Source organism: Heliangelus exortis, chromosome 27 (assembly GCF_036169615.1).
Source record: "Heliangelus exortis chromosome 27, bHelExo1.hap1, whole genome shotgun sequence".
Taxonomy (NCBI): domain Eukaryota; kingdom Metazoa; phylum Chordata; class Aves; order Apodiformes; family Trochilidae; genus Heliangelus; species Heliangelus exortis.
The window spans coordinates 3,109,688-3,133,400 of record NC_092448.1 but is presented as its reverse complement, the minus strand read 5'-3'; the positions used below and the strand labels follow the sequence as shown (position 1 = coordinate 3,133,400).

At 63.3% G+C, this 23,713-nt stretch overlaps 4 protein-coding genes and 1 long non-coding RNA gene across 13 annotated transcripts; 1 reads left to right on the top strand and 4 right to left on the bottom strand.

The window, feature by feature from the left end:
- Positions 1-1,427: 1,427 nt before the first annotated feature.
- On the bottom strand, positions 1,428-5,123 carry LOC139787846 (lysosomal acid glucosylceramidase-like). The gene is made up of 11 exons (XM_071727197.1): positions 5,018-5,123; positions 4,123-4,231; positions 3,777-3,968; positions 3,544-3,690; positions 3,256-3,389; positions 2,922-3,094; positions 2,589-2,826; positions 2,267-2,491; positions 2,022-2,185; positions 1,793-1,918; positions 1,428-1,712 (listed from the first exon to the last, which is right to left on the bottom strand). The coding sequence occupies exons 2-11, from the start codon at positions 4,193-4,195 to the stop codon at positions 1,604-1,606; spliced, it is 1,581 nt and encodes a 526-aa protein (XP_071583298.1). The 5' UTR covers positions 4,196-4,231; positions 5,018-5,123; the 3' UTR covers positions 1,428-1,603.
- A 1,962-nt stretch (positions 5,124-7,085) lies between these two features.
- Positions 7,086-11,307, bottom strand: LOC139787836 (lysosomal acid glucosylceramidase-like). Of its 2 annotated transcripts, XM_071727176.1 has the most exons (11): positions 11,215-11,307; positions 10,951-11,058; positions 10,542-10,733; positions 10,322-10,468; positions 10,066-10,199; positions 9,568-9,740; positions 9,233-9,467; positions 8,065-8,289; positions 7,822-7,985; positions 7,602-7,727; positions 7,086-7,524 (listed from the first exon to the last, which is right to left on the bottom strand). In XM_071727176.1, exons 2-11 carry the CDS (start codon positions 11,009-11,011, stop codon positions 7,419-7,421), a joined length of 1,563 nt encoding a protein of 520 aa, XP_071583277.1. In that variant the 5' UTR covers positions 11,012-11,058; positions 11,215-11,307; the 3' UTR covers positions 7,086-7,418. The 2 variants fall into 2 exon arrangements, with proteins under 2 accessions (XP_071583277.1, XP_071583278.1); XM_071727177.1 differs by lacking the exon at positions 11,215-11,307 and having other exon boundaries at positions 10,322-10,430; positions 10,951-11,042.
- Positions 11,308-14,775: 3,468 nt separating this feature from the next.
- On the bottom strand, positions 14,776-18,060 carry LOC139787916 (lysosomal acid glucosylceramidase-like). Of its 2 annotated transcripts, none has more exons than XM_071727321.1 (10): positions 17,628-18,060; positions 17,279-17,470; positions 17,056-17,202; positions 16,789-16,922; positions 16,519-16,691; positions 16,203-16,440; positions 15,804-16,028; positions 15,523-15,686; positions 15,235-15,360; positions 14,776-15,117 (listed from the first exon to the last, which is right to left on the bottom strand). In XM_071727321.1, the coding sequence occupies exons 1-10, from the start codon at positions 17,686-17,688 to the stop codon at positions 15,015-15,017; spliced, it is 1,563 nt and encodes a 520-aa protein (XP_071583422.1). In that variant the 5' UTR covers positions 17,689-18,060; the 3' UTR covers positions 14,776-15,014. The 2 variants fall into 2 exon arrangements, with proteins under 2 accessions (XP_071583422.1, XP_071583423.1); XM_071727322.1 differs by lacking the exon at positions 17,628-18,060 and adding an exon at positions 17,592-17,599.
- Positions 18,061-18,187: 127 nt separating this feature from the next.
- ENTREP3 (endosomal transmembrane epsin interactor 3) lies at positions 18,188-23,680 on the bottom strand. Of its 7 annotated transcripts, XM_071727320.1 has the most exons (12): positions 23,462-23,680; positions 22,797-22,853; positions 22,522-22,632; positions 22,269-22,394; positions 22,066-22,173; positions 21,742-21,902; positions 21,536-21,635; positions 21,382-21,466; positions 20,683-21,261; positions 20,389-20,457; positions 19,718-19,980; positions 18,188-19,039 (listed from the first exon to the last, which is right to left on the bottom strand). In XM_071727320.1, the coding sequence occupies exons 1-12, from the start codon at positions 23,678-23,680 to the stop codon at positions 18,869-18,871; spliced, it is 2,049 nt and encodes a 682-aa protein (XP_071583421.1). In that variant the 3' UTR covers positions 18,188-18,868. The 7 variants fall into 7 exon arrangements, with proteins under 7 accessions (XP_071583421.1, XP_071583416.1, XP_071583419.1 ...); XM_071727315.1 differs by having other exon boundaries at positions 21,382-21,635; XM_071727318.1 differs by lacking the exon at positions 23,462-23,680 and having other exon boundaries at positions 22,797-23,259.
- On the top strand, positions 18,205-19,275 carry LOC139787919 (uncharacterized). Its single transcript, XR_011722725.1, has 2 exons — positions 18,205-18,342; positions 18,891-19,275. It is a non-coding gene; the product is annotated as an uncharacterized lncRNA (long non-coding RNA).
- Positions 23,681-23,713: the final 33 nt, after the last annotated feature.

Here is a 23,713-nt window from a genome sequence, read left to right as displayed (position 1 = left end):
TTCTGCCCCATTTCCTGCCCTGGTACCACAGTACCGCCCTTCCCGCAGCTCTGCCCCTGTCCCCAGCCTTGGGGCTCTCTGGGAATGGGGTGAGGGGGAGACTTTCAGGTTTTTAGGTTTCTAAAAGCATTTGTGGGGGTCTCAGCACCACCCCCCAGCCTTGGGTGGTGCAGCCTTGGGCTTGCTCAGGCAGACATGGGGCTGAGCCCTCCACCTTCCCTTGCAGCTGGGGGGCAGAGCTCTGGGGCCCTTGGGGCTGCTCCCCTGCAAGCCACGCTTGCCAACCTGGCTTCCCCAAGAGCCATGACATGGCAGGGGACAGTCCTGGCCGAGCTGCCTGCTGCAGCAGCTCCAGGGAGGCCCAGGCTTCGCAGGAGGATGTGACCCCAGGCTAGAGGACACAAGGTCCCCGCTGCGGGGGGGGTTGGTGCTGGCTCCCCGGGCTGGCGGAGGCTGCAGCCGGGATCCCTCCAGCGCTGACAGCTCTGTCTGTGCATTTGTCCGTGTCTGCCAGCAGCAGGGAGTTCCTCACCGCTGGCACTGCCAAATGCACGTCCTGCGGTCAGCACGGCTCCGGGAGCTGCAGAGGGGACCTGGGGATAGCTGTCCGGGTGCCCCAGTAGCGCAGCTGTGTTCCCTCGGGACAGCCGGTGTGGGGTTTGGCCGCAGGGTCGGCAGCGCTGCTGTGGTTTCCTCTGCCCGTGGTCTCTTTACGAGCGCCCAGATGGAAAAGCAGCGTCTGGGCGGGACGGCGCGGGGAGCACAGAGCCCTCGCTTGTTCCCTCGGCGTCCTCACACGGCTGCTGCGGGTGCCCTTGGGTCCCGGCTGTGCCTGGTGTCCCCAGACGTGTGCCACGTGTGTCCCCACACCGCCCCCCCCCCCCCCCCCCCCCGCTCCCCCCGGCACGGGTGTGATGGCCACGGGCCGGGACCGGAGCTGCGGTGCTGTAAAGCTGGGCTGGGCCGGCTGCGGAGCCTCCCCCACGCTGGCCCAGTTGGAGGGGCCCCACTGGGAGGGGGAATGACTCAGTGCAGCCCCCCCCGTGCCCACTCCCCCATCACGTCACTCGGGAAGTATGTGCCCGATGCTCCCGGTTCCCATTAGCTGGGGGGGCTGCTGCCTGCGCCCACGGGAGAAACCGCAGCACGTGGCTGCCTGCCCTGGCCAGGAGGAGAAACTGGGGCTGCTGTCGAGGCTCTGTGCTAAATCCTGGCTGTGGGTCCAGGCTGCTGCTGGCCCCAGGTCCCTGCCCTGCCCCACGGGTGCTGCGTGCCTGGGGCTCCTGTGCTGTGGACCCGGTCCCCATAGGATGCCCCGGGGAGAGGTGGGATGGAACCCACAGGGCTCAGCCCCAAATCTACCTCCTCTGGCACAGTCCTGCCCACTGAGCAGAGAGAGAAGGAGGGCAGTTGGTGCACAGGCGAGGTTGTAGAAAACCTGTTTATTTTATGAAAACATCTAGAAAAGAGCTGGTGTCGCAGCCCTTGGATCAAACAGGTCCCCTGGGGAGTTGCAGGGCTTCGGGGGCTGTGCTGCAGCCCCAGCCTCACGCAGGGACCTGTCCCCAAACCCACCACCACCACTCCAAGCTGGGCTGCTGTGCTAGGCTGGCTGCTGCCACAGGAAGGTCTGGATGGAGTCAGCAGGAGCTGTGGCCTCAATGAAGCCAACCCGTGGGTCTGAGATCCCAAAGGACACATCCGTGGTGGAGCTATGGGGATGTGAGGGGACACACACAGGTCAGAGGGGGCAGCTGGGTTTCCAGCCAGGGCATGGGGCCAAGCCACTCACCGGTTCAGGACCACCAGGACAACTGTGCCATCGGGGCGCAGGAAAGCTGAGTGCTCCAGGTCACACCGGTGGCACTTCTTGGAGACAGACAGCCCCACACGCTGTGAGCCCTCAGGGATGAATTTGCTGCAGGGACAAGCAGGACCTGAGCACAGCACCTGGGGCAGGGCTGGAGCTGGCAGCAGTAGTGAGCATCCCCCCGTGAGTCCTCCCCCAAGTCCCAACACACCTGAAGTGCCCCATGTGGTAGAACATGGGCTGCTTGTAGAAGATGTCCTTGCTGCTGTCCACGATGATAGGGCTGTCCACATAGTTCTTGCTCCAGTTGGGGCCTCCCTCCATGTTCAGGGCCAGGTTCCAGTCGGTCCAGCCCGTCACATAGTTATTGAGGTTCTGTGGGGCATGTGAGGCTGTTGAGCCATGGGCAGGTCCAGGGGGTGGCTGGTGTGTCCCTGGTCCCCACCCAGCCCTTACCGTCAGGATGCTGTGACTGTACTTGCTCCCACGGTCCCATCCACCCAGCACCACCCTGGGCTCCCAGAAGTAGGAGCCTGTGGAGGCCTCCGTGGAGAGAAGGAAATAATCGGGGAAGAGGTGATGGGTGATGGAGAGCGTGAGGTCAATGGGTGCCAGGAAGTCCAGGTACCAGTGGATGCCAATGCCACTGATGTAACTGGAGGCCACGGGGTCTTTGAGAACCTGGCAGGAGAAAGGAGTCACCACCCACACCTATGCCCAGGGCTGGGCAGTCACCAGGGGACTGGGAGAACCAAGGAGAACCACTCTGGGGACTCACCACCTGGGCCCAGTAGGGCAGCATCACCCTCTGGTCATCCAGGATGATGAGTTGGACATTGTGGTGGGAGCTGTTGGCCAGCGCGGGGCCCAGGTCCCGGGCGATGAAGTCCCTCTGGTGCTCAGGGGAGAAGCCCAGGCACTGGAAGGGGTAGAAAACAATCTCACCAGCCGTGGGTTCATTCCCTGCTGTCACTGCCCAGAAGGTCAGGTTGTACTTGGCATATTCATCCAGGAACCTGGGCAGGGGACAGAGGGTGAGCAGCTCCATTGTGGCAGTATCAGCCCTGGGAGCGATGACCCCAGTGCCCACCACATTCCTGCAGCCCCTCACCGGATGAAATACTTAGCCCAGGCCTGGTGGTACTTGTCCCCAGGGCTGCCCTTCAGTGTCCCTCTCCCTGTCATTGCACCGTTTGTCTTCATCCAGACTGGAGAGGTCCAGGGGCTGGCATAGAGTGACAGCGGACGCTTGGCCATGGCCTGGGCTGCCTGGAGGATGGGGATCTGGGGACAAGCAGGATGGCAGCAAGTTCTCCAGGTCTGTGCCAGCACTGGCATCATGAGCAGCAGGATGAATCCTCTCCCACCCCATCACTGGGAAGGTGCTCTCCATCCCCGTCCCACTTGTCCCACCCAAATTGGGAGCCCTGGTGCCTCAGGCTCACCTTCATCTGTGTGTCCTCCCGTGTCAGGTTGAAGTGCTTCAGCTCAAAGTCTCCCTCTGCATCAGCGTAGGTGTAGAGGCGCACGGAGAAGTCGGTGCTGGCCATGGGGACACGCACGAGGTTGTACTCAATGCCTGGGGACAGGGTGGGTGGTGATGGGAATCCCTGGGGTGCGGCCCTCAACTTCCAGAAGCCCCTTGGCACCAATCTCAGCAGCCAGACCCCAAGCAGGAGATGCTGAACAGCCCAGCCCCACCACCCAGCAGCACGTCCCTGCCCCGGGCTCACCTTCCTCGGAGAAATAGGAACGGAGCAGGTTGTTCTGGGCATCCTGTGACAGGGACTGAATGTTGATGGCAGCTGAGTCCGTGACAGAGCCACCAAAGCCTTTCACCTTCTGGTACCGCTGCTTAGTGTCCAGGGTGAGATGGAAATCTGGGGATGGACAAGCAGCGCTGCAGCCACCGCACGGGGCGGCTCCATCGCCCGGGACCAGGCAGGTGCCCGCCCCCAGCTCGTACCCGTGCTCCCAGCATTGCGCTGGAAGGTCCCCTCGCTGCGCTCCAGCCTCTTCCCAGCCTTGCTGCTCTCATACTTGATGTAAGTGCCCGGGGCGGGCAGCACAACGGGGTCCAGCGTGTCGCAGTACGTGGCACTGCAGGCACACACCAGGGAGCCGTGCCCGAAGTCCTTGGCGTCGCAGGGATGGCCGCCTGGGGCAGGAGAGACAGGGCAAGCACAGGGGGCTGTTTGGTGGGAGCCTAGCCCACTCCTTCAACCCACCACGGGCACCCAACCCGTGGCTTTGTCACCCCAAACGACTGAGCCCTGCAGGCCTCTCCTTGGCGATGTGGTGCCAGCACTTACCTGCTACCCCTGGTGTTGCCTGCGCCAGCAGGAGCCAGCCCAGGACAGCAGCATAGCCCATAATGTGCCCCATGTCCCCTCAGCTTCAGCACGGCTCAGATGGCAAACACTGGGGACAGGAGTGGGGTAGCAGCATCAGCTGATGGCTCCTCCAGCCCCCTCCTCACCCTGCCCAGGGACAGAGATCCAGGGCAGGGACAGCCCCCATGCCACCCTGTCCAGCAGCCTCCGGGAGCACCGGCACCTCCCCACCCCCTTCCCTGCTCCCCATAACCCCAGCACAGAGCTCACCTTCCCTCCCACCCCACCAGTTCCCATGGTGCCAGGGGTGCAGCCCCCACTGGCGTGTGCTGCCCCACACCCACTGGCCTGGTGTTAACAGCCACCCACGCTGGTTCACTCCCATTGCCTCCCCTCCCTTGCTCATCCGTGCTGTGCCATTCCGTGCCGTGCCACTCCATATGACCCCAGTGCCTCCTAAGCCACGGGTTTGTGCTCCCAGGCCCATGAGCACCATGGCCAGGAGTGGTTTGGGGTCAGGCCCCCAGCACACAGGGGTCACCCCTGCTCCCAACCTGCCCCGTCCTTTCCATGAGGCTGGGCAAGGAGCTTCCCGATGATGGCACAGGAGGAGTCATCTCCAGCCTCAGGACCCCAGTGCCATGCTTGCTGCCCCCAGGCAGGAGGGAGGCAGGGTGGGACAGAGCCAGCTTGCTGCTCCTGCTTGCTGCAGGATGGGGATGAGGACAGGCGGGTTGTCCCCCACTCATCACCTCCTGCTCCCTGCCCAGGGGTGATGCCCGGCCAGCACCCTGAGTTTGGCCTCAGCGGGGTCCCACTGTCCCAGGCCACCTCCTCCCCACTGATAAAGCCACTCCAGACCCAGGCTACTCACAGAAAACCCTCTCACTGTGTCTCCGCCAGGAGCAGGGCAGCGGGCTCAGGACCTTCTTGCTGGTGGAGTGTGGTAGGAGGTGCCAGCGTCTGGTGGAGCAGGAAAGGTGAGTCGGGAGAAGACACCCCGTGCCTGCAGAGGAGCCTGGGGATGATTTTGCAACCTCACTCCAACAAGAAGAACTTTCGACACTCGCTGCAGCGCTTGCAAACTTCTCCTAAAACCTGTCCCAGCGTTCAGAGGGGAGCTGGGGGCAGGATTCCCACCACCCCCCCCCCACAGTGCATCCAACCAAAACCATTCCATGATCACCCCAGACAGGACCCCCCCCTGCAGCCACCTCCCCCAGCCCCATGCTCCCTTCTCAGAAGGCTCCCCAAACGCAGCAGGGGATGGGTGCAGGGGCAGGGGACGGGTGTCCCCCCAGGTGTCCCTGCTGATGTCTGGTGGTCCTTGGCCAAATCCCACCCAGCAGCATCACAGGGGTGTGGGCAGGAGCCACCTGCACCCAATGCCATGGCCAGGACCCCCGGTCTGCCCACGGCCACACCAGTGACTTCGATGGCGTGGGCAGGGGAGCCAGAGTGGGGACCACCACCCTCACACTCCTTGCCACCCAACTGATGGGTGACGGGCACAGGGGGGCTGCTGGCCCCCACACACCATGGCCCAGCCCCACACCAGCAGCAGGGCTGGGTGGAGCAGGCTGAGGCAGTTTATCCTCTGCAAAACAAGCCTGGGCTTGGCACCTCCTAATTTGGGATCCATCCTTAGAGCAGGCACCTGCCAGGCAGGAGACACCGAAGGGGACAGAGCCACCAAAGAGGCCCCTGTGTCCCCCTGATACAGCTCATGTGGGAGACTTGGGAGGCAGCCCCCACCCAGGGACCCCAGCCCTTTGCCCAGGGACCATAACCCATGCCTGGGGACCCCAGTCCCTCTCCTGGGGACCACAGCCCCCTGTCCAGTGACCCCAGTCCCTTTCCAAGGGACTGCAGCCCCTTTCCCCAGGACCCCAGCCCCTCACCCGAGCACCACTCCTCCCACTGCAGCTGGAGAAAGATCCCCCCAGCAGGGGAGCCAATTCCTCCATCCTCCACCAGCCCCTTGGCCCCACCTTGAGGTTGTTGACCCCTCACTTTCCCCATCAGTGTTTTGGCCCAAGGGAAGGCAGATGCATTTCCAGATGGCCGGGGAGCAAGGAGCCCGCCCAGAGGGGCTGTGCTGAAGCCTCTCCCTGGACACGTGTTCCCGGGTACTGATGAACATTTTGGGGTGCAGGGCAGACCTGTGCTGTACCCCAGGAAGCGTGGGAAGCCCTGCACTAGCCAGGAACATCAACCAAGCACAGAATGGGCAGACGTGCTCCGGGCTGAGATGGAGCCCGGTGCTGCCTTCGTGCTCCACTCCAGAAAACAGCTGTTAAACCTTTTTTTTTTTTTTTTTTTTTTTTTTTTCCCCCAGCATCAGCAACTCCACAGCTCACACAGAAGGGGAGTCTGCCAGCAAGCTCTCTGGCTTTCTCATTCCTGGACTTCAAAGATGCTAGTAGTGTTCCCGAAGGCTGGAGCAAGCAAATACTGTAACTGGAATTTAAAGAAAGCAAACAGGATGGCCAGGTAATTGCAGGCTGCCAGCTCTGTGTTGGCCACAGCCAGAATAGAGGGGAGTCTGTGAGAGGGTGGCTAGAAGTAGCCCACAGGGTGAGCTTTGGGGGAGGTGGCATCAACCTCCTTTTTCTTCAAGGTTTGGTAGAGGGGGGCACTGATACAATTTACTCAGCCTTTTCTACCGCACCTACCCCGGTGTAAGAGGACATTTGGATTTTTAAAAAATAAAAAAAAAAAGTAAGGTGGGGGAAAAAAACCCAAAAAACAACACAAACCACATATGAAATCAATCAAGAGCTGGCGAGAGGCTGAGGCTCCAGCTGCAGCAGTAAACAAGGCAGCCCCGGGTGGGCCACGGGGACGGAGCCCTCCGGGGCACCTCTCGCCCTTTACCGCCTCTCGGAGGCAAAACGAGCAATTTCCGAGAGCGCAGAGGAAAGAGTGACGGGGCCGGCACATACCGGAGGGAGCGCGTCACGGCTTTACTTGGCGCCCGAGACACACACGGAGGGAGTCAAGGGAGCCACGTGTGGAAGTGTGGTCCAGGAGATGGAGCAGCAGGAGCCTTCAGGGGGCTGGAAGGGGGCCGGGAGGGAAGAGGGAAACAGGGATACAACAGCAACAGCCCCCCTGGAAGGACCTCGGTGCCTGGAGGATGTGCAGCTCCTCCTGTGGTCCAAAATTCCCCCGCCGGTGGGTCACTGCTTGAAGGGTGTTGGAAAGGGTGGGGGAAGACCTGACCACCAGAGCCCCCCGACCAGGTGGTGCCATCCCCAGCCTCGCCCCAGACGTCAGGGCCCACGCCACAGGTAGGTCTGGATGGAGTTGGCCGGAGCCACGGTCTTGATGAAACCAATGGCAGGGTCCCAGATCGCAAATGGCACATCCCAGGCAAACCTGGGGGGCGAGAGGGGCTTGGAGAATATTGGGACAGCTGGGACTAAGTGCCCACGCACTCTGGCTACCCTGCTGACCTGTTGAGGACCACCAGGACGAGGGCTCCGTCGGGGCGCAGGGCAGCCACGTGCTCCAGCTGGCAGAGGAGGCATCGGCGGCTGCTGTGCAGCCCCACACGCCGAGAGCCCTCGGGGATGAATTTGCTGCAGGAGCAGGATAGGAGCAGGAGAAAGGATCGTGCCCCTTGCTTCTGGCTGCTGGCAGCACCTGAGGCCTCCCCCCCTTTCCCTGACCCACCTGAAGTGCCCCATGTGGTAGAACATGGGCTGCTTGTAGAAGACGTCCTTGCTGCTGTCCACGATGACAGGGCTGTCCACAAAGTTCTTCACCCAGTTGGGCCCCCCCTGCATGTCCAGGGCCAGGTTCCAGTCGGTCCAGCCAGCCACGCAGTTGTTCAGGACCTGATTAGGTGAGGAAGGGGCTGAGTGGGGCTGAGCTGGACCCCCAGCCCCAGGGACAGTGCTGGGGGGTGGGCTGTACCGTCAGGATGCTGTGGCTGTAGCGGTCCCCTCGCTCCCAGCAGCCCAGGGACACGGAGAACCGGAAGGTGAGGAAGCCACTGCAGGCCTCGGTGTAGAGCAGAAAATGGTCAGGGAAGAGCTTGTGGGTGGCTTCCAGGCTCCAACTGGGGGGGACGATGCTGTCCAGGTACCAGTGAACCCCCACGCCGGCCACGTAGCGGGCAGCGGTGGCATTGCCCAGGACCTGGGGGGAGCAGAGGGGACACTGTGGGACCACCTGAGTGTTGTGGGGATAGCCACATGGACCCCACGTGCCAGCAGGGTCCCCTAGGGCCACCTGCCTCCCCTCTTCCAGGCACCCACCCCTTCAGCCCCCTCCCTCCCACACCTACACCCCAAAGGAGCAAGCCACGGGCAGCACCCCAGCACGGCTCCAGCCCCCCATTGGGCACAGAGCCACGAGTGTATGGGGGAAGAATTCCCCCTTGGTGGGGCCCCCACCCCCCATACTGCTCTCTGGCCCTTGCTTAACATCCCCCTTGGCCCACGAGCCTGCCAGGTCCTCAGGTGCTGCAGCCGCCTCTGCAGCTCCATCCTCACCCGGGGCAGGAGCACGTTGGGTTTTCTTTCCTTTTAGCATAAAGTAATCCCCACAAACAACTCCCCAGCGTTGCCAAGGGGAAGCTGAATCAGCTGAAAGTGAGGGAATTGGGGATGTGGATCCCACCCCCCCATCCCTGCTCCCAGCCAGGTTCGGGCGGAGGCGGCTGCTACCGAATTAACCGGCAATTAACCGGCTTGCTGGTTAATTAAGACAGGGAGGTCTGCCTCCCTCCCTGGCAGACCCGGTTTGCCTCCTGCTCTCTCTAGGGCTGGGAGCAGCTCTGGGGATAATCTTCAGCTGCAACAGGATAATCTTCAGATAAACGGGGATAATTTTAGCTAAAACGGGATAGCTTTCAGCTAAACCAGGATAATTTTCGGCCAAATGGGATAATTTTTAGCCAAAACAGGATAATATTGTCAGCTGAACGAGGATAATCTGGAGCTGAAATAAAATGGGATAAAAAATGTGATCGTTTTCAGCTAAACGGGATAAGTTTCAGATCAAACCCAAGGCTTCGGTGGGACTTAGAGGAGAGGGTGAGGCCGGGCAGGGGGTTCAGGGGGGACACGTTTCTCTTCACCACTTTGGCCCAGTGGGGGAGGTGGATGCGTTGGTCGTCCAGGATGATGAGGCGGGTGCGGTGGGGGCTGCGGGCCAGCGCGGGGCCCAGGTCCCGGATGACAAAATCCCGCTGGTGTGCGGCGGTGAAAGCGATGGTGGGGAACAGGGGGGGCGTGAGGAGGGCGGCGAGGGGCTCGTTCTGCGCAGTCACTGCCCAGAAGGTCACGTTGTGCTTGCTGTATTCATCCAGAAACCTGGAGCAGGGAAAGGGGGGGGACAAACAGCGTCAGTTGCACCTGCACCCCAATCCCCCCAACCCCAACTCCCGCTGCGGTCCTCAAGCAGGGATGGTACTTGATGAAGTAGTTGGCCCAGGTCTTGTGGTACTTGTCCCCTGCTTGTCCCTTCAGTGTTCCCTTCCCACGGACGTCCCCGTTGCTCTTCATCCAGGCTGGGGAGGTCCACGGGCTGGCGAGGAGCGACAGCGGCCGCTTGCTCATGGCCGAGGCTCGGTGCAGGATGGGGATCTGCAAGAGGGGGGCACAGGGTCAAGCTCAGCTCCATCCCAGCCCACCAAAATCAGGAGGCTCCCAGGAGGGAGGAAGGGGAGCACTCGAGGGACTTCTGCAGGGAACCTGCCAGCACCACCCCATGGCACAGCGCCCCGACCTCGCACCCTGCCAGCCAGGATGCGCCGGGACGTGCCCCAGAGGAGGTGCCAGCTCCCACGAGTTGTCCCCAAGCACCCTGCCACCCTGTGCGGGGCTCAAAATGCCTGGTCCTGGGAATTCTGGCACACACGGGAGCTCCAGGGGGGCGAGGGGACAAACACCAATGGCCTCCACTTCCCACCTTCATATTCACGTCCTCCTCTGCCAGCATGAAGTGCTTCAGCTCGTAGTCATTGGGGACATCATCATAGCTGTAGGGACGGACGGAGAAGTCGCTGCAAGCCATGGGGAGCCGGATGAGGTTGTACTCAATCCCTGTGGAGTGGGAAGAGCATCAGGAAGCACCAGAACAGACACCTGGGTGATGGGTGTCCCTGCAGCCCATCTGTCTCGGGACCCCAGAAGCAGCCCCTGCTGCCTGGGCCCTCGTTGCTCACCGCTCTCAGAGAAGTAGGAGCGCAGGAGATGGTCCTGGGCCGGCCGTGACAGCCCCAGGATGTTTATGGCAGCAGCATCAGAGAGGGATCCGCCGAAGCCCTTCATGTGCTGGTGCAGCATGGAGACGTTGATTGTCAGCAGCAGCTCTGCATGGGAGACCCAGGCTCAGCTCGTAGGGCTGGGGCTCCTGTGGTGGCACCCACTGCCCACAGCAGGTACCTGGGGCGTGCAGCGTGGGCTGGAAGCTCCCCTCGCTGCGCTCCAGCCTCTTCCCAGCCTTGCTGCTCTCGTACTTGACGTAGGTGCCCGGGGCAGGCAGGACAACGGGGTCCAGCGTGTCACAGTATGTGGCATTGCAGACACAAACCATGGCATCACGACCAAAATACTTGGGGCTGCAGGGCCGGGCACCTGGGGGACACGGGCAGGCTGAGGGGGGGCTGCCAGTGCGGGAACACGTCCCTGCTGGAGCCCCCCATCTGCCCCGAGGGCTGCCCCTGAGCTCCACACCCCATCCCCTCCCTGAGCACCTCAGTTCCAGCGCTGTCCCCACGCTCCTGACCCTGTCCCAGGTCACCGCGGTGCCCACGCTGTCCCGGTGCCATCCCCGCCGTGTCTCCGTGCTCACCTGCAGCCCGGGGCACCGCCTGCAGCAGCAGCAGCCACCCCAGGGCACCGACAGCCCCCATGGCCTCTCCGTGTCCTCCTGGCTCAGGTGAGTCCTGGGCTGCAGAGCCTGCGAGCAAGGGCAGCTCAGCTGGGGAAGGAGGGGGTGGAGGGGCAGACAGTGCTCCCTGGATGGATCCATCCTGCCTGGATATCTTCCCCCCCCTCCAAGCCTCTCTCCTCGCAGGAAGGTGAGGTGGGTCCAGCCCTCCCGGAGTCCCCTCACCTGTTCCCAACCTGTGCTGCCACCAGCCCTCCTCCTCCTCCTCCTCAGGCAGCTCCGGTCTCCCCACCTCACCTTTACGGGGAGCAGCTCCCAGACCTCCTTCCACAGCACACCCTCTCCCACCCCCACAGCTCCTCCTTGCCCTCCTCCCAGCCCATGCCTACCGGGACCATCGTTCAGCTCCTCGCCACGGGGCTGGAGACCCTGGATTCCCCCACACCCCCTGCTGCCATCTGAGGGTGCTTCCCCCCAGAGAGGGGACATGAGGACACCGTGCTGGCAGCTGTGCCTACGCCAAAGGCCCCACCAGCACTGTGAGATGCGGCTCAGAGAACCCACTGGGATGCCCCGATTGAAGCCGATTTCTTTCTTTGGATGGATGAATCCCTGGAAGCACAGCAGAGCCCGCAGACCCCCAGGCTTCCCCACCAACAGGGTCAAACAGTACTGGGGGTGCTACCCCTGCCCATCACCCTTATCCCCCCCACTCTGCCCCCCCCAAGAGCTGCTGTAGCTGAGCACCCAGCGTGGGGAATGCCCAGAACCCCCGGGTGAGGATGGCAAAGGGGGCTGCAGCCCCTCCAGGTGCAGCCACGCTGGGGCTGCTGCCGTGCCCTGCCCAAGACTTTTTGCATTGCTTGCCCCACCTCAGCACACACCACGGGGAAAGCAGCAACCATGGAAGCCGTGGCAACAACTGGCAAGAGCCCCAGCTCTGGCCACAAGCAATGGCAGCCAGGGTTGTGGTGCTGAGCCAAAACCACAGAGGGGACTCATTGCCCTGACCCTGGCAGTGCCAGGAGCTGAGCTCTGCTCCTCTCTGCCTGCTGACAAACCACTCCAGGAGCTCTCCCTGGTCACATCACCAGGATGTGCCTCCTTCCCGTGGCCACACGTGCGTGCACCCATGGCTGTGGGGATGCTCTCAGCAGGGGTGGCCCAGGGGGGCAGCGAGGTGCCAGCTCCCAGCCCACCCCCCAAAAGCACCCAACACCAGGGCTCAGAGTTTCCCTCCACAGGGTTAAAGTGCTCCGTTAGCTCTCCCTCTTGGGGTGGAGCAGCACTCCATGACTAATTTTTTCCTTTTCTGGCATGTCAGATGCAGCTGTGGGGCAATTCAATTTATCAAACTTGGTCCTAGCCCTGGTCCTGCCCTGTCACCGTCCCTCTGCCTGCCACATGGGACCAAGCCAGGGGGCTGTGGCTGCCAGGGAGGGAAGGGGCAGAGGGGCTCAGGGGCACACAGGCAGCCCTGGAAGGAAGCATCTTTAAGGTCCCTTCCAACCCTAATTATTCTCTGGTTCTATGAAGCTCTTGGCCCCATCGCTCTGCCCTGTGGCTCTCCCACCCCCAGCTTCTGATTAACCTATCAGCTGGGTGCTACACCCTGGTTGATAACCTCATCCCAAAACTGGGGCTCAAGATACGAGCCTCCTGCTGCCCCATGGGATAACAGCTGCCTCCAGGCCTGCTTCCAGCCACCCCAACTTCCCCATACACCTTTTCCCTTCTTGTTTTGGGCTCTGGCCACGGCCCCACAGCCCGCTCAGGGTCCCACAGCTCCCCTGAGCAAAAAAACACTGCGGAGGCTGCTGGAGCTCATCCCTATCAACGCTGATAAGAGCTTCCTGCTGAGCAGGAAAAGTGAGACCCAGGGGAAGGGCAACGCCTTGGCACGGGGCGGGTGGCACGGGAGATGCTGGGCAGCCCCACCAAATCCTCTCGGAGCCGCTTCCCGGTGCCGCTCCCCGCACACGGTTTCTCACGGGGTTGACAGCCAGTGGAGGAGCCCGGGGGGGGTTGATTTTGTCTCTTAGCCAAGTCGGTGGGGATGGGGAACCTGGGAACACAGACCTGGGGCTGAGTTGGCTTTATGGGGCTTGCAACCCAAAAAAAACCCAAAAAAACCCATGGGTGCCAAAGTGAGAACCAGAGGTTCAGAGCCCCGATGGGCATCGTGGCAGCTCAGGCTCCAGGGTCCTGCCAGGCAGTTGGACCTCAGCCCAGAGCATGCAGAGATGTGGCCCTTGCTGGTGCTCACTGGTTCCATGGGGGTGGGGGTGGGGGGTCCCATCCTCCCAGTCCTGGCAGCCACCAGCCCCTACGTGCCCCAGAACGAGCCAAGATTTTGCACAAGAATTAATGAGCCAAGCCCAAGGAGGTTGGAGGATTCACCTCCTCTCCATTTCACCAGGAGCTGCTGCTCCTTCAGAGCCCAGCAGAGCACAGGGAAGGAGGGCTCCAGGATGTCCCAGGGTGATGCAGCATTGAGACATCGGTTTGCAGTCCCCGGACCAGTAAAAGGTTAGAGGCAACTGGTAAGTAAGATCTTGGGAAGGAGGGAGGAGGGGGAGGAATGGTCCTGCCGCGGGGCCAGGATGCTGGGAGTGGGGCTCATCGGTGCTGAAATCCTGGAGAAATATTTCCCTCTTGTGGACAAACACAGCCTCCGGGCAGGACCAGGATGCTCCTGAGCTCTGCACAGCCAGGACTCGGGGACCCCCGGGGTGTAGCAGGGTCCCAAGGCGATGCCCTGGTGGCAAAGCAGCACAGTTCATGGTGCCAGCTTTGAAGGGTGACCCTGGCACCCCAGGCACTGCGGTGCTGGGCTGTGCCAGGCCCACGCAGCGTCTGCTGTCAGTCCTGACAGCACCCCTGGGCCCCATCCTGCTCACATCAACACTGCTGACCCAGCTCAGCGCAGCAGCCTGGGCCTCCTTTCCACACCCCACCTGCAATCCCGGCCTCCCTGCCGTAATCTCCAGCTCCTCACACCCTTCCAGCTCCCCCCTCCCTCCTTCCTGGGTGTGCCTTCGCTCAGCACCCACTCCTGCCCCTGGGCCTGCTTGCTCAAGATGCCCTGGCTGCATGGTGGGTGCTGAGCCCCTGGTGCTCCCCAAGCCTCCTCCTTGCAGTGGGGACCACTCTGCCCAGGTGCTGCATCCCTGCAGGAACAGCGTGTCCCGTGGCAGGGGACACCCCCAGGAGAAGGTGTCTTCTGCCTTGAGTCCACTCCTAGCCTGAACCCCTCGTGCTGCAGCACCCCTGAAGCTGGTTTCGCCTCCAGACCCCACCTCACGGGCACCCCACAGCCTGGGGGAGGTGGGATAAAACCCACACAGCTCCCAGCCCTACGCTGGGCCACAAGCAGCTCCAGCTCAGCAGAGGAAGAACTGAAAGGTGAAGTTTGGCCTCAGTCCCTACCCAGGGCTTCCACTGAGGTGGATGTCCAGGCATTGTGCTCCAGGACCCAGAGCCTCTGTGTGCCAAGTAAATCCCAAGCTGCCACTCAGCCCCCAAACCTCCTGCAAAGGCAGCAGGAGAGGACCTGGGCTCAGCTCACCCCAAGGCAGGCAGCACACACTTGAAACTGGGGGCAGATGAGGACAACCCCTGAAGTGAGCTGTGGGGAGAGCAACGAGGGGTGGGAAAGAGAGTGGCCACCCCATAGAGTGCTCTGTGCTGCCCTTGGGACTCCTGCGGGCTCGTTGCCCAGGCGGCAACCAGCCACAGTGCCTGGGAGCAGGGGAGGGACCTGGATGTTCCTCTTCCAGCCACAGATGAAGAGGCAGCAGCAGCCTTTAATATTGGAGCAGCAGAAAACAGCGTTTAGAGCCTATGGGATCTCCATGCCCAGCACTCCTTGACCCAGCTCACCCGAGCACTCTGCTCCACCACAGCCCAGACAGGGCTGGGAGCTGCCTCCTCTTTGCTCCCTGGCCCGAGCCCGCGGGCAGTCTGGGGCTCCTCTCCTGGCCTGGCTCAGCTGTCCCTGGCCAGCCACGGGTGTCCCAGCCCCTTCAGTGCCGCTGCCACAGGTAGGTCTGGATGGAGCTGGCTGGAGCCACGGCTGCGATGAGGCCGACCCTGTCAGCCAGCCCAAAGGTGACATTCTGCGGGGACCTGGAGGGAGAGGAGCAGCCGAGTCAGACCTGCACCAGCTCCACAGCACCCACAGGCCCAGCAGAACCAGCCCAGCCTGGCAGGATGGGTGGCATGCTGGCACGTCACATCACTCACCTGTTCAGGACCACCACCACCACAGCACCGTCGGGGCGCAGGAACGCCGTGTACTCCAGATCAGTCTTTTTGGACTCTTTGGAGGCAACGAGCCCCACGCGCTGGGATCCCGCAGGAATGAACTTACTGCGTGGGCACAAGCAAAAAGTAACCCCAGGAAGGGAGGCAGACCCCGACAGAGCCTCTCCTCCCAACAACCCTGCCCATCTCTCCTCCCAACAAGTTGGTGCCGCAACCACGGAGCTGCAGCCCCAGCAGCTGAGAGCGTGGCAGGGGGGCTTGACCCACCTGAAGTGCCCCATGTGGTAGAACATGGGCTGCTTGTAGAAGATGCCTTCGCTGGCATCCACAATGACAGGGCTGTCCACGTAGTTCTTGACCCAGTTGGGGCCTCCCTCCAGATCCAGAGCCAGGTTCCAGTCGGTCCAGCCAGCCACATAGTGGTTCAGATTCTGCAATGGGACAGGCCACAGATCTACCTAAGGAGTGGGGTACCAGTGGGAGGGAGAGGGAGGGTGCTGGCAGCTCTCTCCAGGGCTGGCTGTGCAGGGCAGCAGAGGAGCACTCACCATCAGGATGCTGTGGCTGTACTGGTTGCCCCGCTCCCAGCAGCCCAGGATAACATCCCGCTCCCAGAAGTGGGCCCCAATGCACGCCTCCGTGGCCAGGATAAAATAATCAGGGAAGAGTTCATGTGTGGGCACCACCGTGTCCTGTATGGGACCGATGAAGTCCAGATACCAGTGGATGCCAATGCCATGGATGTAACGAGCTGCTTTTTCATCCTCAAGGACCTGGAAGGGAGAAGAGTTGCCCACCACTAGATCCCATGAGTCACACCAAGTGCCCCCATCCCTCCCGCTGTGGGAAAGAGCAGTTGAGCCCTCCATGGGGACAGGGGACCTGCCCTGGCTCACCGTGCTGGTGGTGACCCCACCATCCTGGGGTGGACCCCAGGCTGCACTCACCACTTTGGCCCAGTGTGGGAGGTGGAGCCGGTTGTCGTCCAGGATGATGAGCTGGATGTTGTGGTGGGAGCTGTTGGCCAGCGCGGGGCCCAGGTCCTGGGCGATGAAGTCCCGTTGCTGCTCAGCTGTGAAACCCAGGCACTGGAAGGGGTAGTTGTTAATCAGCCCAGCTGTAGGCTCGTTCTCAGCTGTCACTGCCCAGAAGGTCAAGTTGTACTTGGCGTATTCATCCAGGAACCTGGGCAGAGGGCAGAGGGTGAGATGTGGGGATCTGCACCTGCCAGACACCCATCCCTTCAGCCCAGGCTCTCCCTACCGTACAAAGTAGTTGGCCCAAGTCTTGTGGTACTTGTCCCCTGCTTGTCCCTTCAGCGTGCCCTTCCCCACGAAGGACTCACTGGTCTTCAACCAGGTCGGGGAGGTCCAGGGGCTCGCGTACAGCAGCACCGGCTGCTTGCTCATGGCCAGGGCTCGGTGGAGGACGGGAATCTGCAGGAAAAGAGCAGAGGGACCACCTGAGCTGAGCCCCTGAGCCTCCCCCCCCCCCACCCCCCAAGTCTGACCCCTCCTCTATTCCACCACTCACCTTCAGCTTCGTGTCCTCATCTCGCAGTCTGAAGTGGGTGAGCTCATAGTCGAAGGGAACATCGTCGTAGGTGTAGGCATGGAGGGAGAAGTCACAGCTGGCCATGGGGATCCGGATGAGGTTGTACTCTAATCCTGCCAGGCACAGTGGAGTGGGACAGGACGAGGTGACCAGGAGGACAGGAGGTGTCCGAGCCCTGCCAGCTCCAAGGCAGAAACCCACAGGGTCCCCATCACCATCCAACCCACCTCCCCGTGGTGTTCTCACCTTCCTCAGAGAAGTACGAGCGGAGCAGGTGGTCCTGGGCTGTTTCTGGCAGGGAAAGGATATTTATGGCAGCAGCATCCGTGACGGAACCGCCAAACCCCTTCACGTGCTGGTACCTCTGCGTTGTGTCTACAGTCAGGACCAGATCTGCAGTGGGGGGAATCAAGCGTGAGGGCAGGTGGTGGACAGGGTCGGGTCCATCTCTACCTCCCACACCAGGTACCTGGGGCGTGCAGCATGCGCTGGAAATTCCCCTCGCTGCGCTCCAGCCTCTTCCCAGCCTTGCTGCTCTCGTACTTGATGTAAGTGCCCGGGGCAGGCAGGACGACGGGGTCCAGCGTGTCACAGTAAGTGGCATTGCAGACACACACCATGGCATCACGACCAAAATACTTGGGGCTGCAGGGCCGGGCACCTGGGGGACACGGGCAGGCTGGGGGCGGCTGCCAGTGCGGGAACACGTCCCTGCCGGAGCCCTCCCACCTGCCCGGGGGCTGCCCCTGAGCTCCGCACCCTCTCCCCTCCCCGGTGCCCACCTGCAGCCCGGTGCTCACCTGCAGCCCGGTGCTCACCTGCAGCCCGGTGCACGGCCAGCAGCAGCAGCAGCAGCCGCCGCCAGCCCAGGGCTCCCATGGCCCCGTCGCCGCCCCCGGAGCCCGCCAGCACCGGCCCCGCCGAAGCCTCCTGTCCCGGTGGCACCCCGAGCCGGTCCCGGCTCGCTGCCTGCCCGGCCCCAGGGCCGCTGCCGGCCTCGCCTTTAAGGGCGCCCGGGCTTCCCGTCCCGCCCACGCCCGGGGCGCCGGTACAGGAGCGGCACCGGCTCTGGGCAGGCCGCGGCTTGGGCAAGAGAGCGGGCCCGACCCTTTCCCTGCCACGGGCCGGGGAGATGCGGGGGGCACCGGGACGGCGCACGGCGCGGACCCGCCCCACTCCGCTCCGCACCACGCTGCTCCCGCTCCGCCCCCCCCCTCCGGCCCCCGAACGATCACAGAGCCCCCACCGGCAGCCCCGGTGTCACATGACCGGTCAGCTGACTGACTGACCCACCCACCCACCCACCCACCCCTCCCGTCCAGTCCCGTCCCGTCCCGCCCCGTCCCGCCCCTTCCCCCGGCGCCACCGGCACCACGGCCCCGGGGGGCAGCGACCGCTTTATTGTGTCTGCAGCGAGGGGCAGCGCCCCGCAACGGGGCCCCGGACACAGCCGGGAGAGGGAACCCCGGGGGGAGCGGGCGGGCACGGCCAGCGCAGGGGACCGGGCACCGGGCACGGCGGGTGTGGGGACAGGTGGGAGGGGGGAACAGGCACAGCTGGCGCGGGGGACAGGACAGGAGACAGGAATGGCCAGCACAGGGGACAGGCACGGCCGGCGCAGGGGACAAGGGCAAGGGACAGGCATGGCCAGCACAGGGGACAGGGCAAGGGACAAGCACCGCCGACGCAGGGTACAGGCACGGCCAGTGCGGGGGACAGGCACGGCCACCCCAGGGGTACAGGCACGGCTGGTGCAGGGGACTGGCACAGCCAAGACAGGGGGAACAGGCACAGCCACTCTGGGGGACAGGCATGGCCGTCCCGGGAGTACAGGCACGGCTGGTGCAGGGGACAGGCATGGCCACCTCGGCCCCCAGCAGGTACCCCAGGGGACCAGCCCCCAGCCCTGTCTCCCCTTGGGGCAGGGGCCCGGCAGAGCCCCCAGGGCAGCGGCGCAGGACCCAGCCCCGCCCGGGCAGCAGCAATGTCCGAGAAGTCCGAGGGCCCTGGCCCGGAGCGGGACCCGCCCTGTGACACCCGGAATGTCCCCGCGGAGGTGTCACAGGGCGCTCTCCTTGCAGGTCCCGCTGAGGCTCTGCGGGCGGCTGCGCTCCAGGCGGCGGGAGGAGAGGAGCCGGCGCAGGGAGGAGGTGGAGCTCAGATCCCCGCAGCTCTGCAGGTGGATGCCTTCGTGGGGCCGCTCTGCTCCGGACCGGGTGTTCCAGGGAACCTGCAGGCCCAGAGGGACAGGCTGCAGCCCCTCACTCGAACTCTGGTCCCCTGGCACCCGAGGCGGGCGGGTGCACGGCTCAGGTCAGCAGGGTGGCAAGGGATGGTGAAGGTGTGTGTCACACACACACACACACACACACGCTGTCATTAAGGACGGGCTCGTTCCTGTCAGGGCCTCTTGGGCTGTGCAAGGGTTTCAGCATCCCGTAAGCCAAGGACAAGATGTCACCATGATTTGCTCTGGGCTCTCGTGACTCAGGGGAAAAGCCAAAACTGTTGCCACACAGGTGCTTTTCCCACTCACGGTTAAGGTGGTGACCAACGGGAAGGGGCTGTGAGGGCAAGGAGGGGCTGGGCAGGGACAGTGCCACAGGAAGGAAGCTTTGCCTGCACCCCTGCCTGCAGCTGGGGTGCTAACACCATGGCAGGGGAATGGAGACCCCAGAAGCTAGAGGAGGACCAGAGGGTGTAAGGGCATGAATCATAGAATCAGAGAATCATAGAATTGGCCGGGTTGGAAGGGACCTCAGAGATCATCAAGTCCAACCCTTGATCCACTATTGCTGCAGTTACCAGACCATGGCAATGGAAGCCCCTGGGACATGACATGAATGGAAGCCCCTGGGAAAGGGGAGGTTGCCCTGTCCCCTGGGGCACCAGGGCTGCTGGAGCTCACCTGCTTGTGCCCCTGAGAGCCGTGCCCGGGCACCTCCACACCAGCTGCTGGGCTGCGCTTGGGTCTCTGCAGGAACCTGGCCACCAGCCCACGAGTGCCCCGGCAGACTTTGAGATCCCCCAGAGAGCGAGTTGTTGTCTTTGATAACTGCTGCATCATCTTCTTGGAGGGCAGCAGCTTGTTCTTCCCCACCGAGCCAGCCCGGAGCAGTCGGGGGGAGTCACAGTGTGAATGGCGGAGCAGGCAGGCCTCTGAGCACAGCCCTGTGGGGATGCTGGTGTTGGATGCTGGGACAGTGCTCCCAACTGGGACCTGACCCCACAGCCCTGTGGGGATGCTGGTGTTGGATGCTGGGACAGTGCTCCCAACTGGGACCTGACCCCACAGCCCTGTGGGGATGCTGGTCTTGGATGCTGGGACAGTGCTCCCAACTGGGACCTGACCCCACAGCCCTGTGGGGATGCTGGTCTTGGATGCTGGGACAGTGCTCCCAACTGGGACCTGAACCCACAGCCCTGGGGGTCCTGCTTTCTCCCCTCCCCAGCCAGTGGGAACAGTACCACCATGGGTCTCCATTAATCTGGCCCCAATGGGGTGAGTCTGGTGACCAAAGGGCTGTGGAAACACAACCTCTACCCCCGAGTTCTCTGTGCATCCCCCAGTGCCCTGACCTGTATCCGCAGAGGAGTTGGACACGCTGTCCTCCAGTGCTTTGGTATAAAGTACTTCCCTGAAATCTGCTGGGAGCAGAAAGAGCATCCTCAGGCTTCAGCAGCACCAGCACAACCCACCAAGCACCCCCCTCCTCACAGCCCAGCAGCTTCTGCCTGCTCCCCCCCACTCCCCTGGGACAACCACCTGCCTTCAGACCAGCTCTAAACCTGCCAGGCCACAGAGAAACAGCCAAACCCCACAGTCCATCCCAGCCACACACGGTCACACACACTTCCCTACCAGCCACCTACCAGCATCCCCAGCAGTCAGGACGCCAGGGTCACTGTGCGACCTCACCAGCGGGCGCTGGCTCAGCCCCGGGGCGGGGGATGAGGGGCAGGAGGTCTCACTGTTGCGCCGTGGGTGGCTGAGGGGTCCAGAAGCAGAGCCGGTGGGACAGCCACCCCCACGTCCCTGCAGAGAACCCTTCTCCTTGAGTCGCACCTCGGGGAAGCAGGGCCCGAGGCAGCGGGACAGCCCCTCCAGGCGATTGCAGCTGTGGGTCACGGCTCCCCCCACCAAGACGCCGTCGTGGCCAGGCTCTGCTGTGGAGCAGGAATAGGAGCGTTCCCCCCGCACCCGGGGCTGAGGGGTCTCCTCGAAGGGTCCCTGCAAGCCCAGCGTGGGGCTGCGTGCGTGGTGGCTGCACTGCACGCAGTCCACGCTCAGGCAGTAATCCGCACGGCTCCGCTGGATGGAGCGGAAGAGGACGTAATCCATGGAGCGCACGGAGCCCTGCAGCTCCAGCAGACACGAGTCCTCCGAGGGACTGCTGTCCCCGGGGATGTCCATGATCTCTGACATGATCAAGGACCCGCTGTCCATGGACACTGCGAGAAAAGCGGGCGTGAGGGAGGAGCCGCTGGGCAGGGCTGGCTGGTCCCCCATGGCAGGTCCCCTGTCCTGCTGATGCTCCCAGCCTGGAAAGAACCAGGGGGGGGGTCACTCACCTTCTCCACTGAGGACGATGGAGGGGACACGGTCGCAGGTGCAGGCGTGTGAGCCGTCCGTCAGCTGTGAGTCAAACAGGGTGGCCTGCAGGACAGCGTGGTCAGTGCACAGGCAGAGCAGGAGCCCATCCCTGCCTGGGATCCCAGCTCCCACCTGGCTGTCCCCCCGCAGCCCCATCACAGTCTCGTAGGAGGGGGGGAAGTCAGTCGGGTAGAGAGGCACGGGGCTGTCCATGGAGCCGTTGTAGGTGATGCTGTGGAGGCAAGAGCAGAAAAGCCACATTGGGTGGGATGAGCCCTGCCTGGGGGCAAAGGAGCCCCCGCTCCTGCACCAGGGTGGCCCTGCTCCCGGCTGGGCACCTCTGCGCGTCGGTCTCGGAGCTGCAGGTGTACTCGGGTGGGTAGTAGGGCGGTGGTGGTACGGGGGGCACAAACTCCTCAAAGTCCATCATGCTCTGAAGAAAGGTGTCAGGGGGGGAAGTGCATTCCAGCGTCACGGAGCTCGAGCGCTGAGGGACCAGCTGCAAGGAGAGGAGGGGGAGATGGGACCCCCCACCCAGAGTTCCAGTGAGGGATACGTGTCTTAGGATTTAACCCAAACCCGGCTGGGGCCAGGTCCTGCCACAGCACCCTGGGACCTCCCCAGCCTGGGAATGCTGCTCCTGAGCCTGGGCCGAGACTCACCACATGGGCAATGTCAAGGGAGAAAATCTGGATGCAGCACACAACAGCAGAGAGAGTGCAGATGATGGTGGAGAAGACGGTCAAACCACAGACACTGAAGAGGAGATCCTGGGGAGGAGCAGGATGAGCTGCAGCTGCTGCTGAGCATGGCAAAGTGCACAGCCACTCCCCAGGGAGCCCCTGATCCCCTCCGGGTCCCCCACCTTGAGCACCACATGGATACTCCTGCATTTAGGGGTGGGGAACATGGTCAGCATCTCACTCTGCTGGCTGCAGGAGGCTGGCAGAGTTTCTGAGCGGGCCTGGCAGCAGACACACGAGTCCCTTTCCTAGGAACAAGGAACGCTGTGAGGGACCCGCAGACCCCTGCTCCCCAGCTCGCCATATCCGTAGGAACAAGCTGTGCTCAGCTGCCCGGGCCTGCAGGAGCACTGCAGGAGCCCTGGTTGGCCTCACCGTCTCACAGGCCTCCAGAGACCTCACCAGCTGCGCGTTCTGGCAGGACAGGATGGATCCAGCAAGGCTCAGCATGACACCCAGCACTGACAGCAGTGTGAAGAAGGTGACCTGCAGCACAGAGGAGAGGGGCTGCCAGCCGAGCAGGGCTGCAGAGCAGGGAGGTGATGCACATGGCTGCACATCTGGAGGAACGTGGGGCTGCTCTGTCCTCCCCCCCTGCCCTTGCCAGCCTGGACCCCCCTCTACAGAGGGTGCCCCCCCCCAACACGTACCACCAGGGTGAGCGGCCGCTTCCAGGAGACAATGCCAACAATCCCAGACAGTGCCAGCTGCGGACGCACAAGCCCAGGGGTGAGGATGGGGAGGGGTCTCTGCCAGGCTGTAGGGTCCAGAGCAGCCCTCGCCCTCGGGCAGAGCCCCCCCAGCCCTGCAGCCCAGGGCCAGTTCAGAAGCGGAAGGGCCACAGGGGCAGCCTCAGCGCTGCGAGCCTGGAGAAACTGCTGATTCAGGGGAGCCTGGGGACTGTGGGCAGCTCCAGGCCGGCAGCGAGCCTGGGCCAGGGTCTGTGCCATGAGGGACCCCGGGCCTGCAAGAGCACTGCCCACACCCCAGGCACACAGCAGGCAGAGCTTGCTTGGGAGCAGGGCCTGGCTGCAGCCCCCCGCCCGCCACTGCAGCCCTCCCGCACCCCTCGGGGTTTGCCCAGAAAAGTGTCACTGCAAGGCGTACCCCAGCCGCCCGGGGGTCCCCATCCCTCACACGGTCACCCTGGAGAACCCCCGGGATTCTCCCACAATGCACCGCGGCAGCCACGGGCAGAGGGTGGGGGAGCTGCGGGGCTCCGCTCCCCTGGGACCGGTGGCACACCCAGCAGCCCTCCACCCGCCGAACCAGCGCTGGGTCGGGCCCCTCCGCGCTGCCCAAGCCTCAGACTCACCGAGAAGCCGGCCCAAGATGGGCAGGAATGCCGGATCTTGGCAGAAGGCGTGATGGTGGCCGCCACCAGGCTGAAGGTGACGATCAGGACTCCCAGGATGATTTGGATGAAGCCCAGCACCAGCAGGATCTGCAGCCAGGTCCGCTGGACGCGGAGGTGCGTGAGGCTGCGGGACGTGCGGCCGGTCAGCGAGCGGCTGGACTCGCTGGGGGAGGGCATGGTTGCCCCGGGCGGCGAGCGGGGCCAGTCGGC